This window comes from Salvelinus fontinalis, chromosome 10 (assembly GCF_029448725.1).
Source record: "Salvelinus fontinalis isolate EN_2023a chromosome 10, ASM2944872v1, whole genome shotgun sequence".
NCBI classification, from domain to species: domain Eukaryota; kingdom Metazoa; phylum Chordata; class Actinopteri; order Salmoniformes; family Salmonidae; genus Salvelinus; species Salvelinus fontinalis.
Window position 1 is genome coordinate 35,863,800 of NC_074674.1, and position 19,410 is coordinate 35,883,209.

The 19,410-nt window shown below is 43.6% G+C and overlaps 1 protein-coding gene across 1 annotated transcript; it reads left to right on the forward strand.

Annotated features, from left to right (window-relative positions):
- Positions 1-53: 53 nt before the first annotated feature.
- LOC129864112 (protein FAM78A-like) lies at positions 54-19,102 on the forward strand. The gene is made up of 2 exons (XM_055936717.1): positions 54-2,010; positions 14,576-19,102. Exons 1-2 carry the CDS (start codon positions 1,688-1,690, stop codon positions 15,093-15,095), a joined length of 843 nt encoding a protein of 280 aa, XP_055792692.1. The 5' UTR covers positions 54-1,687; the 3' UTR covers positions 15,096-19,102.
- The last annotated feature ends 308 nt before the right edge of the window (positions 19,103-19,410 follow it).

Sequence of the window (19,410 nt, forward strand, 5' to 3'; positions counted from 1 at the left end):
GGCTACTTAAAGGAGCTGCAGCTCAAGCCGCTGAAATAGACCAATGCGGGAGGGTGAACCTGCTGTGGCCGCGATGGGACAAGCGCAGAGAAATGACAGTCTGTTCTGGAATTGGGACTAAATTATACCCAAAGGACAGGGATCGAGGAGGGAGCCTGGTTGGGTTATCGGACATTCCATGATTAGAATTAAAACAGTTTTTTTATTAGTTGATCTACAAGAAGATAGAGATCCAAACGGAGAGGGGAAAGTTGCCTTTGAATGTTAAGCGGTGTTCATTATAATAACCGACGATGAAATAACTGTACATTGAAATGTTACCACTACTGGACCTTGCAATTGATCGTAACAATAAAAGAGAAAGGAACCAACTGGGAAGATAACGGAATTACCACTCGAACCACGTGCGCACGCATATAGGACAGTCCAATAAACTGTCTTGGGACAAGTCAAAAAGACGGTCTTGCCTTGCATTGTCCAAAAGTGTGGTGAACCTCTATTTTTTTAATAGAATATATTGGGTTTATGCTACAACAGGCCGTTTGCAATGATACCTACGTCCAATTGTTTAATTTTAAGCTAACCGTTTCACTTGCCCTATTGCCTTTTGCATACCATGTCTAAAATGTTCGTCGACTTCGGGTACGGACAGCAATATTTATTCTTATCCCTCATATAATCCCTGTGCATAGAGTTATTGTAGGATTGCACGCGGGCTGTGTGTCTGTTGCAGTGAAGACCGTCAGCAACTTATTCTAGATGGGTTATTTATGTACATGCACCTCATGAGATGTGCACCTCATTTAGTCATAATGTATTTTTGATGTGACATTGTTATAATTGTCGTAACACTGGGGTCAGTGAAAGGGGGCTTATTACTGTGGCATTAAGTGTTAATCGTTTATTGTTACATAATTAAGACGTTGCTCAATGCAAGCCGTTGCTGGCTGCAGCCCTCTTATCCACACAAAAACACATTTTTTGGGAATATAAACCTTTCACCGGTGACCGAACTGGTGGCTTATGGAAAACAGAATGCGTATCCGAGGGAAAGTTGATTTTACGCACACTCAGGAGGATAATGAAAGTGGAAATGAATAGGCTCACAGATGAGAGGCGCTGAGCTCCGCCAATATGACGTCGAAATGTTACGTTAGCAGTTTTTGTAAATTATGCGTCACAATTAGCTATTTCGTCTGCTTTATTAGATCACAAAGTAGGCCTAAATGTGAATCTTTTCTGGTGTACATCTCCGATGGTCGCAAGTTGCCAGTGATCGCGGGCGACCTCAAGCTTCTTGTGGGGGTGAAACAGATCACACAGCACAGACATCTGAATAGGCACTTCTATTGATGGAGGAAGCTTCAAGACGCGGAAAAGAAAGTTGCATCGGCCCTTTTTTGGTGATGTGAGCGGATCGCTAACGAAAAGCAGAAAGCATACTGCTGTGAATGTATTCACAACTGTACCATTATTGAGTAAAACAATACATTTTCCCTCATAGTGTTGGAATACAGAACTGGTTGCAAAATGCATGGCTTTTATGAACATGTCAGAAAAGTGATAGTCTAGTCATTCTCAACGGAGAACAGTGGAGTGGCCATTTGCCAGTGCCACCCTTTTTCGTTTTTTTGTATTTTTTAACTATTGAAAATATGGATGCAATTGTGAATTAGTTGCTGTTTCCATGCGTCTTCTCCTCCAGATCTCAGGACGTTGTTTGTGGATTGTGTTGCTATTTAATGCAATGGGCTGTATCCAGAGTATCAGGTGTAAGCCCAAGTGTTTCCGTGAAAGTATCATCGTTCTCGAGGTGAACTCCTCCATCGACTCCAATCCAACCAGCATCGACGAGTCATCCAACGTGGTTCTGCGCTATCGAACACCGCACTTCCGAGCCTCTGCTCGAGTATTAGTGCCGCCGGTGGCCGGTAAAGAGACGTGGACTGTTGGCTGGATTCAAGCATGCAACCACATGGAGTTCTACAACAAATATGGAACCAAAGGGATGTGAGTATCAACCTAAACTCAACCCACATTACAAGGGAACGTAAACAACCATGTGAAATGTAAGTGTAGGCCTACTTCAAGCTCACCAACGGTGCAGGTGATGGACTAGGTTACTTAGGGCTACAGTCCGATCAGGTGCAGATGCAATCACATTTGAGTAGACTAAGACCAAATATAAATAACCCTGAATTAAAATTCCAGACCATACCTGCCATCCGTAATCTACTTCATTTTTCATATTCACCTCTCAATGGCGCTTGGGCTTTGACACCTCCAAGATATTTTTGGAGATTGGAGGGCTAACTTCAGAACGTCAACGGTCTACTGTACCTCGATGCTGGAACACACTTGCGTCATGATGACTTCCCGAGAAAAGTTCGAGAAAATATAGTGGAAATTAGGAAAGGCAGAAAAGCCAAGACACATTTTTATTCATATTGCAAATCCATCCTTTTGCGAAATCAAATCAATTATTAGATTGAAAAAACCAAACCATCAAGACTTTACAAAAATCCACTTTTATATCCCATGTCCATGGGGATAAACCTTATGCCCCTATATCATTGAAAGCCTCAAATAGTAATAGGTAACTTTAGCCTTTTTGATAGATATGTAATGCATACACGAGTGTACAAAACATTAAGTACAACTTTTTAATATTGAGTTGATGTTGGAACATTGCTTGCTTCCATTTAGCCACAAGAGCATTTGTGAAGTCGAGCACTGATGTTGGGCAATTAGGCCTGGCTCGCAGTCAGTGTCCCAATTCATCCCAAAGGTGTTTGATGAGGTTGAGGTCAGGGATCTGTGCAGGCCAGTCAAGTTCTTCCACACCGATCTCAGCAAACCATTTCTGTATGGACCTCGCTTTGTGCACAGGGGCATTATCATGCTGAAACAGGAAATAGCCTTCCACAAACTGTTGCCACAAAGTTGGAAAGAATCGTCTAGAATGTCATTGTATTCTGTAGCGTTAAGATTTCCCTTCAATAGAACTAAGGGGCCTAGTCCCAATCAACAGCCCCAGACCATTATTCCTCCTCCATCAAACTTTACTGTTGGCACTATGCATTCGGGCAGGTAGCATTCTCCTGGCATCCGCCAAACCCAAAATCGTCCGTTTGCATATATAGTGTATCAATTCACTGTCTCTGGTGCATAGAGAGGTGAAAGTGTCCTTGGAGATGCAGTACGCTTTAGACTGTTGGATTCTATAGAGCGGTGGTGGGCAAGGACTGAGTCCACAATTTTCTCTAAAGCCAAGGCTTTCATAAACACTCTGTTAAATTGATCCATTCAAGCTGGGTTTCATTGTTAGGTAGGCTACTGGAGTCAACAGAAACTGTATGGTATGAGAAATCACATTATTTTCCAAATATTACAAAATTTGTTAAAGTGAGCTCAGGCAGTTAGCTCAAATTGACTTCCCCCTGTCTATTGACAGATGTCTGTGACTTACACAAATTCAGTTCGTCCCACATCCTGTGGCAGGGGACCATAAGTTGACGTACAGTGCCTTCAGAAAGTATTCATACCTATTGACTTATTTCACATTTTGTTGTGTTACAGCCTGAATTCAAAATGGATTATTATTTTTATTCCTCACCTATCTACACACAATACCCCATAATGACAAAGTGAAAATATGTTTTTGGACATTTTTGCAAATGTTTGGAAAATTAAATACAGAAATATCTAATTTACATAAGTATTCACACCCCTGAGTCAGTACATACCTTTGGCAGCGATTACAGCTGTTGAATCAATGTTTGAAATTCACTGCTCAACAGAGGGACCTTACAGACAATTGTATGAGTGGGTAATAGAGGTGAGGTAGTCATTCAAAAATCATGCTAAACACTATTATTGCACACAGAGTGAGGCCATGCAACTTATTATGTGACTTGTTATGCAAATTTTTACTGCTGAACTTATTTAGGCTTGCCATACCAAAGGAGTTGAATACTTAATGACTCAATACATTTCATTTGTTAATTTGTTATTAATTTGTAAACATTTCTAAAAACCTAATTCCACTATGACATTATGGGGTATTGTGTGTAGGCCAGTTACACACAACATCTCAGTTTAATCCATTTTATATTTAGGCTGTAACACAAAAGAATGTGGAAAAAGTCAAGGTGTGTGATTTTTTATTTTATTTATTTAACCAGGCAAGCCAGTTAAGAACAAATTCTTATTTACAATGACGGCCTAACCCGGCCAAATCCGGACGACGCTGGGCCAATTGTGTGCCGCCCTATGGGACTCCCAATCACGGCCGGATGTGATGCAGCCTGGATTAGAATCAGGGACTGTAGTGACGCCTCTGGCACGGAGTTGCAGTGCCTTAGACCACTGCACCATCGGGAGTGAATTCTTTCTGAAGGCACTGTATATCCAGAATGCAGAGGGTTAATCTTCAACCGTTGCAGCATGGGATGTTTCGGGTCTGCATGTCAAAGATTACACACACTGTCCCAATACTACAATCCCCAACATGACCTCCTCCCCTTGCCCTAGTCTGGCTATGTCAAATCAAAATCAAATCAAATGTAGTCACATGCGCTGAATACGACAGGTAGACCTTACAGTGAAATGGTTACTTACGAGCCCCTAACCAACAATGCAGTTTAAAAAAAATACGGATAAGAATAAAAGATAAAAGTAACAAGTAATTAAAGAGCAGCAGTAAAATAACAATAGCGAGACTATATACAGGGGGGTACTGATACAGAGTCAATGTGCAGGGGCACCGGTTAGTTGAGGTAGTATGTACAGTTGAAGTCGGAAGTTTACATACACTTAGGTTGGAGTCATTAAAACTCTTTTTTCAACCACTTCACACATTTCTTGTTAACAAACTATAGTTTTGGCAAGTCGTTTAGGACATCTACTTTGTGCATGACACAAGTAATTTTTCCAACAATTGTTTACAGACAGAATATTTCACTTATAATTCACTGTATCACAATTCCAGTGGGTCAGAAGTGTACATACACTAAGTTGACTGTGCCTTTAAACAGCTTGGACAATTCCAGAAAATTATGTCATGGCTTTAGAAGCTTCTGATAGGCTAATTGACATAATTTGAGTCAATTGGGGGTGTACCTGTGGATGTATTTCAAGGCCTACCTTCAAACTCAGTGCATCTTTGCTTGACATCATGGGGAAATCATAGGAAATCAGCCAAGACCTCAGAAAAACAAGTCTGGTTCATCCTTGGGAGCAATTTCCAAATGCCTGAAGGTACCACGTTCATCTGTACAAACACTAGTACTCAAGTACAAACACCATGGGACCACACAGCCATCATAGCGCTCAGGAAGGAGACACGTTCTGTCTCCTCGAGATGAATGTACTGTGGTGCGAAAAAAGGGCCTTGTGAAGATGTTGGAGGAAACAGGTACAAAAGTATCTATATCCACAGTAAAACGAGTGCTATATCGACATAACCTGAAAGGCCGCTCAGCAAGGAAGAAGCCACTGCTCCAAAACCGCAATAAAAAAGCCAGACTACGGTTTGCAACTGCACATGGAGACAAAGATCATACTTTTTGGAGAAATGTCCTCTGGTCTGATGAAACAAAAATAGAACTGTTTGGCCATAATGACCATCGTTATGTTTGGAGGAAAAAGGGGGAGGCTTGCAAGCCGAAGAACATCATCCCAACCATGAAGCACGGGGGTGGCAGCATCATGTTGTGGGGTGCTTTGCTGCAGGAGGGATCGTTCTGTTTGGAGGAAAAAGGGGAAGGCTTGCAAGCCGAAGAACATCATCCCAACCGTGAAGCACGGGGATGGCAGCATCATGTTGTGGGGTGCTTTGCTGCAGGAGTGACTTCACAAAATAGATGGCATCATGAGGTAGGAAAATTTGGTGGATATATGGAAGCAACATCTCAAGACATCAGTCAGAAAGTTAAAGCTTGGTCGCAAAAGGGTCTTCCAAATGGACAATGACCCCAAGCATCCTTCCAAAGTTGTGGCAAAATGGCTTAAGGACAACAAAGTCTAGGTATTGGAGTGGCCATAACAAAGCCCTGACCTCAATCCTATAGAACATTTGTGGGCAGAACTGAAAAAGCATGTGCAAGCAAGGAGGCCGACAAACCTGACTCAGTTACACCAGCTCTGTCAGGAGGAATGGGCCAAAATTCACCCAACTTATTGTGGAAGGCTACCTGAAACGTTTGACCCAAGTTAAACAATTTAAAGGCAATGCTACGAAATACTAATTGAGTGTATGTAAACTTCTGACCCACTGGGAATGTGATGAAAGAAATAAAAGCTGAAATAAATCATTCTCTCAACTATTATTCTGACATTTCACATTCTTTAAAATAAAGTGGTAATGTCCGGAATTGTGAAAAACTGAGTTTAAATGTATTTGGCTAAGGTGTATGTAAACTTCCGACTTCAACTGTAGATGGTGAACAAATTTTAGGTGGTTATGTAGGTAGAGTTATTAAATTGACTATGCATAGATGTAGCAGTGGTGTAAAGGGGGGGGGGGCAATGCAAATAGTCTGTGTAGCCATTTGATTAGATGTTATGTCTTAAGTCTTATGGCTGGGGGTATAAGCTGTTTAGAAGCCCCTTGGACCTAGACTTGGCGCTCCGGTACCGCTTGCCATGTGGTAGCAGAGAGAACAGTCTAGGACTAGGGTGGCTGGAGTCTTTGATAATTTTCAGGGCCTTCTTCTGACACCGCCTGGTGTAGAGGTCCTGGATGGCAGGAAGCTTGGCCCCAGTGATGTACTGGGCCGTTCGCACTACCCTCTGTAGTGCCTTGCGGTTGGAGGCCGAGCAGTTACCATACCATGCAGTGATGCAACCAGTCAGGATGCTCTTTATTGTGCAGCTGTAGAACCTTTTGAGGATCTGAGCACCCATGCCAAATATTTTCAGTCTCCTGAGGGGGAATAGGTTTTGTTGTGCCCTCTTACAAATCAGACTACTGGGGCATTCTTCTTTTGAACCCCAAACCAGCTGAAATGTGTCGCTTAGATGAAATAGGAGAGGCACATTTACTTTGGCCATTGATCTGCCCAGAATAGAGGATGTGTGCAGTATTTGTGCCATATGAGGTGATAGCTGCTCTGAGATGTGTGTTTGTTTGTTTGTGTGTGTGTTTGTGTGTGTGTCTGTGTGTTAATCCCTCACACTGGTCCTAAAGAACCACTGAATGGGGGGGAAAAAAAATAAAAAAAAATGATGCTGTGTGAAGATTAGAGAGACGTATCTCGGCTCTGCAAACAAAACATAATATGAAAAGAGAATAGAGAGGGTAGTGAGCGAGAGAGAGCGAGAGAGAGATGAACTGGTATTAACAGATCCTTCTCTCTGAGCAGCTATCACCTCAGATGGCACAAATACACGTCTGTTGAGTTCTTCCTAGTATCTATTTCAATAGAGCACCTCCCATGGTTTTGAATACAGTACTGAAAAAAGTATAGTACTATAATAAAATACCATCTATAAAGAGTAGGTAGATCCTGTAGTATCGTTAGGCCTCCAATAGAGGGAGAAAGAAAAGGCCAAATGTTCTTGCTCTGGGGCATGTTCTGCTCTCATGAAACCATGTGTTATCCAGATAAAAATACGGGGAGTGCTTTGTTGGCCATTGTCTGTAGTTGTTGGCCCTTCACAGTGAAATTGATGTTACAATTTGGCTCCTGTCAATCAATCAATCAATCAATTTTATTTTATATAGCCCTTCGTACATCAGATAATATCTCGAAGTGCTGTACAGAAACCCAGCCTAAAACCCCAAACAGCTAGAATGCAGGTGTAGAAGCACGGTGGCTAGGAAAAACTCCCTAGAAAGGCCAAAACCTAGGAAGAAACCTAGAGAGGAACCAGGCTATGAGGGGTGGCCAGTCCTCTTCTGGCTGTGCCGGGTGGAGATTATAACAGAACTATGCCAAGATGTTCAAAAATGTTCATAAGTGACAAGCATGGTCAAATAATAATCATGAATAATTTTCAGTTGGCTTTTCATAGCTGATCATTAAGAGTTGAAAAACAACAGGTCTGGGACAGGTGGGTGTTCCATAACCGCAGGCAGAACAGCTGAAACTGGAATAGCAGCAAGGCCAGGCGGACTGGGGACAGCAAGGAGTCACCACGGGCGGCAGTCCCGACGCATGGTCCTAGGGCCCAGGTCCTCCGAGAGAAAGAAAGAGAGAAGGAGAAAATTAGAGAGAGCCAAGATTTTCAAAATGTTCATAAATGACAAGCATGGTCAAATAATAATCAGGAATAAATCTCAGTTGGCTTTTCATAGCCGATCATTAAGAGTTGAAAACAGCAGGTCTGGGACAGGTAGGGGTTCCATAACCGCAGGCAGAAGAGTTGAAACTGGAATAGCAGCAAGGCCAGGCGGACTGGGGGCAGCAAGGAGTCACCACGGCCGGTAGTCCCGACGTATGGTCCTAGGGCTCAGGTCCTCCGAGAGAAAGAGAGAAGGAGAAAATTAGAGAGAGCCAAGATTTTCAAAATGTTCATAAATGACAAGCATGGTCAAATAATAATCAGGAATAAATCTCAGTTGGCTTTTCATAGCCGATCATTAAGAGTTGAAAACAGCAGGTCTGGAACAGGTAGGGGTTTCGTAACCGCAGGCAGAAACAGTTGAAACTGGAATAGCAGCAAGGCCGGGCGGACTGGGGACAGCAAGGTGTCAGCATGCCCGGTAGTCCTGACGTATGGTCCTAGGGCTCAGGTTCTCAGAGAGAAAGAGAGAACGAGAGAATTAGAGAGAGCATACTTAAATTCACACAGGACACTGGATAAGACAGGAGAAGTATTCCAGGTATAACCAACTGACCCTAGCCCCCCGACACATAAACTACTGCAGCATAAATACTGGAGGCTGAGACAGGAGCGGTCAGGAGACACTGTGGCCCCATCCGAAGAAACCCCCGGACAGGGCCAAGCAGGAAGGATATAACCCCACCCACTCTGCCAAAGCACAGCCCCCACACCACTAGAGGGATATCCTCAACCACCAACTTACAATCCTGAGACAAGGCCGAGTATAGCCCACAAAGGTCTCCACCACAGCACAACCAAGGGGGGGCGCCAACCCAGACAGGAAGTTCACGTCAGTAACTCAACCCACTCAAGTGACGCACCCCTCCTAGGGACGGCATGAAAGAGCACCAGCAAGCCAGTGACTCAGCCCCAGTAACAGGGTTAGAGGCAGAGAATCCCAGTGGAGAGAGGGGAACCGGCCCTGGAGAGACAGCAAGGGCGGTTCGTTGCTCCAGAGCCTTTCCGTTCACCTTGTAGGGAAGCTAGCACTGGAGTAATATGATCAAATTTCTTGGTTCTAGTCAGGATTCTAGCAGCCGTATTTAGCACTAACTGAAGTTTATTTAGTGCTTTATCCGGGTAGCCGGAAAGTAGAGCATTGCAGTAGTCTAACCTAGAAGTAACAAATGCATGGATTAATTTTTCTGCATCATTTTTGGACAGAAAATTTCTGATTTTTGCAATGTTACGTAGATGGAAAAAAGCTGTCCTTGAAACAGTCTTGATATGTTCGTCAAAAGAGAGATCAGGGTCAAGAGTAACACCGAGGTCCTTCACAGTTTTATTTGAGACGACTTTACAACCATCAAGATGAATTGTCAGATTTAACAGAAGATCTCTTTGTTTCTTGGGACCTAGAACAAGCATCTCTGTTTTGTCCGAGTTTAAAAGTAGAAAGTTTTCAGCCATCCACTTCCTTATGTCTGAAACACAGGCTTCTAGCGAGGGCAATTTTGGGGCTTCACCATGTTTCATTGAAATGTACAGCTGTGTGTCATCCGCATAGCAGTGAAAGTTAACATTACGTTTTCGAATAACATCCCCAAGAGGTAAAATATATAGTGAAAACAATAGTGGTCCTAAAACGGAACCTTGAGGAACACCGAAATGTACAGTTGATTTGTCAGAGGACAGACCATTCACAGAGACAAACTGATATCTTTCCGACAGGTAAGATCTAAACCAGGCCAGAACTTGTCCGTGTAGACCAATTTGGGTTTCCAGTCTCTCCAAAAGAATGTGGTGATCGATGGTGTCAAAGGCAGCACTAAGGTCTAGTAGCACGAGGACAGATGCAGAGCCTCGGTCTGACGCCATTAAAAGGTCATTTACCACCTTCACAAGTGCAGTCTCAGTGCTATGATGGGGTCTAAAACCAGACTGAAGCATTTCGTATACATTGTTTGTCTTCAGAAAGGCAGTGAGTTGCTGCGCAACAGCTTTTTCTAAAATTTTTGAGAGGAATGGAAGATTCGATATAGGCCGATAGTTTTTTATATTTTCCGGGTCAAGGTTTGGCTTTTTCAAGAGAGGCTTTATCACTGCCACTTTTAGTGAGTTTGGTACACATCCGGTGGATAGAGAGCTGTTTATTATGTTCAACATAGGAGGGCCAAGCACAGGAAGCAGCTCCTTCAGCAGTTTAGTAGGAATAGGATCCAGTATGCAGCTTGAAGGTTTAGAGGCCATGATTATTTTCATCATTGTGTCAAGAGATATAGTACTAAAACACTTAAGTGTCTCTCCCGATCCCAGGCCCTCGCAGAGCTGTGCAGATCCAGGACAGCTAAGCCCTGGAGGAATACGCAGATTCAAAGAGGAGTCCGTAATTTGCTTTCTAATGGTCATGATCTTTTCCTCAAAGAAGTTCATGAATTTATTACTGCTGAAGTGAAAGCCATCCTCTCTTGGGGAATGCTGCTTTTTAGTTAGCTTTGCAACAGTATCAAAAAGAAATTTTGGATTGTTCTTATTTTCCTCGATTAAGTTGGAAAAGTAGGATGATCGAGCAGCAGTGAGGGCTCTTCGGTACTGCACGGTACTGTCTTTCCAAGCTAGTCGGAAGACTTCCAGTTTTGTGTGGCGCCATTTCCGTTCCAATTTCCTGGAAGCTTGCTTCAAAGCTCGGGTATTTTCTGTATACCAGGGAGCTAGTTTCTTATGATAAATGTTTTTCGTTTTTAGGGGTGCAACTGCATCTAGGGTATTGCGCAAGGTTAAATTGAGTTCCTCAGTTAAGTGGTTAACTGATTTTTGTCCTCTGACGTCCTTGGGTAGGCAGAAGGAGTCTGGAAGGGCATCAAGGAATTTTTGTGTTGTCTGAGAATTTATAGCACGACTTTTGATGCTCCTTGGTTGGGGTCTGAGCAGATTATTTGTTGCGATTGCAAACGTAATAAAATGGTGGTCCGATAGTCCAGGATTATGTGGAAAAACATTAAGATCTACAACATTTATTCCATGGGACAAAACTAGGTCCAGAGTATGACTGTGGCAGTGAGTAGGTCCAGAGACATGTTGGACAAAACCCACTGAGTCGATGATGGCTCCGAAAGACTTTTGGAGTGGGTCTGTGGACTTCTCCATGTGAATATTAAAATCACCAAAAATTAGAATATGATCTGCTATGACTACAAGGTCTGATAGGAATTCAGGAAACTCAGAGAGGAACGCTGTATATGGCCCAGGAGGCCTGTAAACAGTAGCTATAAAAAGTGATTGAGTAGGCTGCATAGATTTCATGACTAGAAGCTCAAAAGACGAAAACGCCATTTTTTTTTTGTAAATTGAAATTTGCTATTGTAGATGTTAGCAACACCTCCGCCTTTGCGGGATGCACGGGGGATATGGTCACTAGTGTAACCAGGAGGTGAGGCCTCATTTAACACAGTAAATTCATCAGGCTTAAGCCATGTTTCAGTCAGGCCAATCACATCAAGATTATGATCAGTGATTAGTTCATTGACTATGACTGCCTTTGAAGTGAGGGATCTAACATTAAGTAACCCTATTTTGAGATGTGAGGTATCACGATCTCTTTCAATAATGGCAGGAATGGAGGAGGTCTTTATCCTAATAAGATTGCTAAGGCGAACACCGCCATGTTTAGTTTTGCCCAACCTAGGTCGAGGCACAGACACAGTCTCAATGGGTATGGCTGAGCTGACTACACTGACTGTGCTATTGGCAGACTCCACTAAGCTGGCAGGTTGGCTAACAGCCTGCTGCCTGGCCTGCACCCTATTTCATTGTGGGGCTAAAGGAGTTAGAGCCCTATCTATGTTGGTAGATAAGATGAGAGCACCCCTCCAGGTAGGATGGAGTCCGTCACTCCTTAGCAGGTCAGGCTTGGTCCTGTTTGTGGGTGAGTCCCAGAAAGAGGGCCAATTATCTACAAACTCTATCTTTTGGGAGGGGCAGAAAACAGTTTTCAACCAGCGATTGAGTGCTGAGACTCTGCTGTAGAGCTCGTCACTCCCCCTAACTGGGAGGGGGCCAGAGACAATTACTCGATGCCGACACATCTTTCTAGCTGATTTACACGCTGAAGCTATGTTGCACTTGGTGACCTCTGACTGTTTCATCCTAACATCGTTGGTGCCGACGTGGATAACAATATCTCTATACTCTCTACACTCGCCAGATTTAGCTTTAGCCAGCACCATCTTAAGATTAGCCTTAACGTCGGTAGCCCTGCCCCCTGGTAAACAGTGTATGATCGCTGGGTGATTCGTTTTAAGTCTAATACTGCGGGTAATGGAGTCGCCAATGACTAGGGTTTTCAATTTGTCAGAGCTAACGGTGGGAGCCTTCGGCGTCTCAGACCCCGTAACGGGAGGAGTAGAGACAAGAGAAGACTCAGACTCAGACTCCGACTCGCTACATAATGGGGAAAACCGGTTGAAAGTTTCTGTCGGCTGAATGAGCGACACCGGTTGAGCATTCCAACAGCATTTCCCTCCAGAAGCCATGAGAAAGTTGTCCGGCTGCGGGGACTGTGCGGGGGGATTTATACTAACGTTACTATCTGTACTTACTGGTGGCACAGACGCTGTTTCTTCCTTTCCTACACTGAAAATACCCTTGCCTAACGATTGCGTCTGAAGCTGGGCTTGCAGCACAGCTATTTTCGCCGTAAGGCGATCGTTCTCCTGTATATTATGAGTACAGCGACTGCAATTAGAAGACATCATGTTAATGTTACTACTTAGCTTCGGCTGTTGAAGGTGTTGACGAACCATGTCCAGATAAAGCGTCCGGAGTGAAAAGGTTGAATGAGGGAAAAAAGTTGCGATGGAAAAACTAAAAATATAAACGGTAATTAAAAACAGAAACAAAACAAAAAACGTAAAGTTGTCAGCTAGCAAAGTAAAGTAAAGTTCGCAGCAAATCGCACAGCAACAAAAGCAACAAAACGCACAGCAACACGTCTGCAGATTCAACAGGAAGTGATTGAGAACCATCTGTCAGAGATATATTTATAGATGTAAAGATTGCTCAAGTTGTTTTAGAGCCAGATCGATAGAGAGGATAGTGATTTGTAGCGACAAGAATGGACATGGAAAACGGACATGGATAACAGACAGACACGCACGCACACACACACACACACACACACACACACACACACACACACACACACACACACACACACACACACACACACACACACACACACACACACACACACACACACACACACACACACACACACACACACACACACACACACACACACACACACACACACACACACACACACAGGCTTGCCTAAAGATCACAATCTAGAACCTCTTTGAATAAATCAATGAATCAAATTGATTTATAAAGCCCTTTTTACGTCAGCAGTTGTCACAAAGTGCTTATACAGAAACTGAACCAATGTCCATGCAGACCTGTCACTTGACTAATCACACTATTATCTACAGCAGTTCTGCTGATCCTCCACTTCTGGGAGAAAGGTAATTTTCTTCCTGCCGAGGGGGCGGACAGGATTGTTTATGAGGTGCCTCTGTCCCACAATGTCACCCGCTACGTCTCAATACTACAAAATTCACCTTCACTTAATTCACTCAGATCTGAATTAAGGGTGGACGAGGCAAAGCAATCCCGATAGGCTTAGGACATATTGCTTTCACCTATCCTGTGTTGACAGATCATTGGTCAGTGAGAAATGAGAAAAGGAAGCCATTTGAGATCATTGACATGCATCTACAGTGACTTACTACACAGGAGTGGGTTAGACAGGCGGGGAGGCTGTTAACAATGGGAACCTGGGATGTGCTGTGATTGTGCTGCCCTGCTTCTCAATAACAAACCCACTCAGCCAGGCTGTTTGAGCCTCTCAGGGAGATAGTCTCCTCCACTTTTATCCTTCAGCCATTATTTAACAGTGGGTAAGAGCCTATTACGATTGACACATCTCTCAAAGAAGTTGTCAGGAAAGCAGCAACCAAATGCAGAGAGATTCCCACGTGTAAAACAAGTCTCCCCTTCTTGTTTCCACTTCCAGGTTTAAAGGAATAGTTTTTCCAAAATTCACATCAAAAAAGTGCTCTAAATCGAGTTCCGTTGACAGTTCACACCATCTGTTGTGTAGATTTAGCTATATATACACACAAGGATACTTCAATCCCATATGAATGTGAGTGATTGGCACTATCTTTGATTTTGTCGTGAACTTTAAACCTCACTCTGTTTTTTAACTTTCTGGGTTAAATCTAACTACCTGCTTTTCCACTTCCAGGTCGAGCTGGGAACTCCCTGACCTGCGGGATGGCAAGATCCAGGCCATCAGCGACTCGGATGGCGTCAACTATCCTTGGTATGGCAACACCACGGAAACGTGCACCATTGTGGGCCCTACCAAGAAGGACACCAAGTTTACGGTCAGCATGAACGACAACTTCTACCCCAGCGTTACGTGGGGAGTTCCTGTGAGCGACAGCAACATGCCGCAGCTCAGCAGCATCCGCCGCGACCAGAGCTTCACCACCTGGCTGGTGGCCATCAACCAGACCGAGACCCTGGTGCTGCAGACCATCCGCTGGAGGATGCAGCTCCACATGGAGGTGGACCCGGACAAGCCTTTGGGCCAGAGGGCCACGCTGCGTGAGCCCGTGGCCCAGGAGCAGCCCCACATCCTGGGCAAGAACGAACCCATCCCCCCCAACGCCATGGTCAAGCCCAATGCCAACGACGCTCAAGTGCTCATGTGGCGGCCAAAGACCGGGGAAGCCGTCGTGGTCATCCCGCCCAAATACTGACTGACCTCTGGAGGTTAAACGCTCTTTCTCTTCTCCCACTCCTCTACCTTCACCTCACTTTTCCTTTCTTCTCTTTTTATCTAATTTCCTTTTCCTTTCTTCTCCTTTTAACCTTCCCTCAAGCTCCTTGCCTCTATTTGCCTCTACGTTTCCTATCTCTTCTCTCGCTTTTTGTAAGAATTGAGCGAGAGAGGGAGAGAAAGTGAAACAAGGACAAGAGCAGCTTGGAGAAAGAGGACACCCGTTGCCTATAAGTGGGAGCTGGAGCGGACTTTAAAACAGGAATGAACAAACTGCAACCATTCTACCTTCAATCTGGGTCGGGTTTCACTGTGCTAGATGAAGTAATTGCAAAAAAATACCCACAGAAACTTTGCGTTTTTTGTTGCATTTTGGGGATTGTAATTTGGGAGGGTTGGGGAGTGTGTGTGGGTTGAAAAAATAACATAGTATTTATGTTCGTGTTTATGTACATGGTACATGCACAAAGTTGTGTTTTTATTTATGGTCTTGGAGAGAGTTCACTTTTTGTGAATAAGCACTATTCTGTGCTCTACATGAGGGATAGTGAATACGAACCACATCGGGGAGACATGTAGTTTTAGTACTTTTTTAAACATGCGAGACGTTCAATCCATGCTGCCTTAAGTTTACATCGCTTTTAACTTTTAGCCTTTAATCATGTGCAATGCAATATTCCTTCACATGTCTTGTCTCTTCTTCCATCCAGATTGTCGGTGCTGTTGTTTGTGGGTTTAGGAACGGAATAGTGGCAACAGAGTGCAAATTATACAGTGACATGTTTTTATGGGCCTAATAGTAAGCACATGTCATTTAACAGTTTAAATATATTACCTTTTAATGTGCTATGTACACAACCAGTCACGATGGTTTCATCTGATTGTCAAACAAATCTCTTCAAAAAGTAGGCTACCTGCACATGTTCGTCCACACCAAAATAATTCCAGCATCCCAAACATGTGCACCCATTTGATATATGGAAAGAGGCATCTGTTACAAAACACCAAAAAGTGTAATGACATTCAGCAATTGTAATTTTTGTAGAAATATTTACCACTGTAGCAGGACAAATAGCATTTGAAACAAATAGGAGAATGGTTAAATTAGCATTATTTATGGGGTTACAGGGAACCAAATTTGGTCCTAATACTGCTAGAACTCTTTACTCCCACAGAACATACAGACAAATCATTCAAACAAACCCTTTCACAATGCCAGTTTGCTCATCTCATCAATGCAAACGCACATGTTATGTTTGGCAGTGTAAAAGGTTTTCTGACAACATTCAAACCCATTGAGAGTGACATTCAGCTGACATTCAGATAGACAGCAAGGGTTGTCAACAAACTCCCTTTACAGAGAGAATACTGTCTTTCATCATGTTATCTTTTATTTGATTTATCACCACTCCCTCCATCTCAGGGCCCCTGCCACTGTAAAGTGTTTGTCACACACACCTCCCTCGCCCCATCCATCCATCCCTCTGCCTTTCTTCTCTCTTCTCTACAGCTGTCAGAAGAGAGGGGCATGCTAGCACCTAATCAATATTGGTATTAATAAGCAATCACGGCAAGCAGTAGCCAGGGGAAATGACTGTGTTTCAAATCCCGGGGCAATAAGACAGCAATCCTCCATGCAATGCTATTGGAGATAAATAATCTTGGCTTTACGGTCCCTGTGTGTGGGGTGGCTCTGCAGAGGTTAACTGGATGTAGCCCACTGCCCTCCCTCTCTATTCTCTCTCCTTGTCCCCCCCCCGCTCCCCTCACCCTCTCTCTCTCCACTTCTGATGTTCGTCCCCATTCACCGTCTCCACTTTTTCCTCTCTCTGCTCCCCTCGATCCATCTCTCTATTTCCTCCATCCCTCCTCTCTTCACCCTGCCCTCTGTCTTCCTTGTGTGGAGGAAGGGCAGGCAGTAGTAGAAAAGCGAGGCTCAGCCTGGCATATAGATGACCCACTTGAGGGGTAGCCACTGACAGTTGTAGCCCGCTGTAGAAATGTGGTGTTTTTTCCCTCCTCTCGCAGGGATAACGCACAGAGCCCCGGCTAGCTAAATACCTCCATAAACGGGACAATGTCTAGTCATTCATTTATCTGTGGGAAGGGCGGCTTTACCCCGGGCTGAAATCTCTCTCATGGAGGAGGCAGGGGGGGGGGGGGGTGTGGTAGAGGGACGACTGTGGGGCAGAATTTGGCATCAGGCTTTTTTATCTCCTTATAACATCATCAACGACAACAACGAGCTAAAAAAAAAGGAACAGGGACCGATGTTTGTGTTTTGTAACACTGGGGTCAAGCTGTCATTTTGAAGTGGTTGAGAAAACAGCATCTCCACTTTTGTCACTGATGGTATTGTTTTAGTATAGATGTTATGCCATTTTGGTTTGATATTTTTTGGAGGCAACGCTTTCTTGGTAGAGTAATATTACCATCAAATGCCACCAACAACTGGCCAAAAATGTGTTGAGTCATAATTGTTTCCTTTGTTATTTTAGCCTACCTCGTGGTTTGGTTTATTTAAAATTACTCAAATCTGTTGACGTCTCAACCAAATATCAACCTTAATTTGACATCTTTGCCTGATGAGAAAAGACAGAGCAGCCAAGTGTGTAGCAGCTGAACATAATTAAAAAAGAGACAGGGTTAGGAAACCAGATAGACTGATAGCCTCGCCAAATGAGATCTTCAGTATGATAGCTATGATACAGTACGTATACTGCAGCTCTCCCTTGTTATAATTACATTTTGGACCCGCATAATAGCCTAATCAGATGGCCCTCGTTGCCCCGTGTCAGCTATGTGAGATAGCCGCTGCTCTGGACTCAATCATCTGGGCTGAAGGAGGAGGGAGGAGGGGACTGGTGGGGGGGGGGAAGTGCTGCCATTATTATATCTGCTGTGAAATACTGAGCCCCCTTCAGATGCACTGTGTTGGGCTGTGCCAAGGGTGGCTGGAGTGATATATGATGGGCTCTTAGGGCTAGAGGGCAAAGGTCAGTGTTAGAAGGGGTGGGGCACACACACAGTTGTCATAAGACAGCAGGGACAGAGGCCCCCGGGGACGGTCTCTCCTTGCATCCTATCGGATCGTCACAACATCACACTGGGACCGAGTGTGAACAGCACTTATTGGCAGAGCACGTGGCCCCCAGCAAAACACACATACGAGAGGGAGGTCCCAGAGGAGACGATTGCCTCAATGTGTCTCTGATTCTGACCGTGTTTTTGCTACTGATGAGGCCATCTCATAATGTACAAGTGCTTCCTGGAAACACGCCTCTAACTGAGTTCTGTTTTTAAAAATTGACATTTACGTAAACGTTCTTATGAGATTACGATGCCATCATTGAACGAGTGGAATTCATGGACTTCATTTTTCTCCTTCTGGGGTTGTGCCACTGGGTAGAGCCTTCCTTTCCTAAACCCACAACTCCTAGTTGAGGGCTACCACCTTTTCTATGGATATTTATGTAAAAGAGTCCTGTAAACAGTCCAGCAACTCTTCATAGACCAGCAGAAAAGATTTCGCTTTAGTTCAACCAATAACAGGCCCAAGCTCACTCTCAGGATCACCCACCATTGTTTCCTATCCTTTGCTATTGGCTTACCCCATGTAAACAAGAGTTGATTGGATATTCCATTTGTCTGTCCATCTTACCATTCGCTCCCTTCACCTCTGACTAGGTTTTCAGACGAGTAGCCCTATGGCTAACTGTAGCAGATTATACACAATAGGCTATGTATTTCTAATTTCTTTGGGTTTGTTGGTTTGTCTTCTGAAAAATGCTCTAATATATTTCACAGCACTGAAACAAAAATACAGTATTTTCTTGTTTTGCTTTGTCATTGACACTGATACTCAATACTTGAAAATGGAACAGTACTGACAAATATTTAAAACTGTGAAAATGCACAATGATAAAAAAAATACTGAAAATTAAAAGAGTGGTATTTTTCATGAATAAAAAAAATGTGCAAATGTTATTTGTTCCCTGGCATCTGTCTCCTAAAGTGTTGTGATGGGAGAATATGCACACTGTGACATGGTGATTCTATCTACAGAAGCGCCTTGCCAAGATGCTTCACACACACCCACAACACCCTAGCTTTGATCAACTCTGATACCATGTCATACTTTATGAAGGAAAAGAGTTGGTGACACTTATTTGAAAGTCTGCTTATAAACTATTTCTTAACCATAATCAATAGTCAAATGTCCATTAGTCAACTTTGGAATACATAATATACCATCTATTAACATCAGTAAATACAGTAATTTTCTTGTTATTTTT